This window comes from Penaeus monodon, chromosome 25, assembly GCF_015228065.2.
Source record: "Penaeus monodon isolate SGIC_2016 chromosome 25, NSTDA_Pmon_1, whole genome shotgun sequence".
Lineage (NCBI taxonomy): Eukaryota > Metazoa > Arthropoda > Malacostraca > Decapoda > Penaeidae > Penaeus > Penaeus monodon.
Window position 1 is genome coordinate 4,298,512 of NC_051410.1, and position 884 is coordinate 4,299,395.

The 884-nt window shown below is 37.8% G+C and overlaps 1 protein-coding gene across 2 annotated transcripts in view; it reads left to right on the forward strand.

Moving 5' to 3' along the window:
- Nucleotides 1–884, forward strand: part of LOC119589503 (protein tramtrack, beta isoform-like) — a gene marked incomplete in the record, with an annotated part of 31,910 nt that overhangs the window by 7,453 nt on the left and 23,573 nt on the right. For both annotated transcript variants that reach the window (XM_037938104.1, XM_037938103.1), the window contains 2 exon segments: nt 14–187; nt 611–733. In XM_037938104.1, coding sequence (XP_037794032.1) covers nt 14–187; nt 611–733 — 297 coding nt within the window.

Sequence of the window (884 nt, forward strand, 5' to 3'; positions counted from 1 at the left end):
CTTGTTGTTGCAGGTGGCAGCCGGTGAGGCAGAAGGAGAAGCTATGGAGCCGCCACCACTACCTCACATAAAAATAGAACAGGACCTCGAATACCAGGATAACTACGACATCCCCTTGAACTCCAACCCTTCAAGCTTTGACGGCGAGCCTTATGCAGCAGAGTCTGAGGATGGAGTTCGGACAAAGGTAGTGTTTTGAGAGGCGTTGGTGTTCTGTGGTTGTGAATTTAAGAGGTTGTGATGAACTCCTGTATTTTTATATTCACTGGTCACGTTAAAGTGAATTATAGTTATATTGTTGAAAGTATGCTTGATTTTGATAGGCATCTTAAAAGCTTGTAAGTTTAGTAATAGAGAAATGTAATGATAATTAGATTAATGAAATGGATATGAACACTTGTATTGTAAGAGAATAAAATTATCAGCTGCTTGCTTTTGAGTAAATATCACAGTGTCAGAAATTGCTGAAATTCTATAATAGGATTTTTTATTGACTTGTTTCCCATTCTGGCTTTTTTCTTATTTTTGTGCTTCTTTTGTACTGTGTCGACTTACACAGACCAGTATTTTTCATCAGAATCATAATATTTCTTTTTATTTTCCCAAATAGGTGGAAGGAAAAGACAATGGAAATGTTATGGACGATGACTTAGGAGCTAATTTCTCTGACATGCTACAGTCAACTCTTACAAGTGAAGAAAACATGGAACATCACTCAGGAATCCATCCACATGTGAGTTATGATTTAAGAAGATTTTTGGAAACCTAGAGAATGCCTGTGAAAATGAAGCTGAAGGAAGGTGTTATCTTTTTTAGCCCCTTGGTTATCAAATGTGTGTTGTTGACACCCTGTGATACTCTTGTAGCCAAGTGGTGGCAGTGAG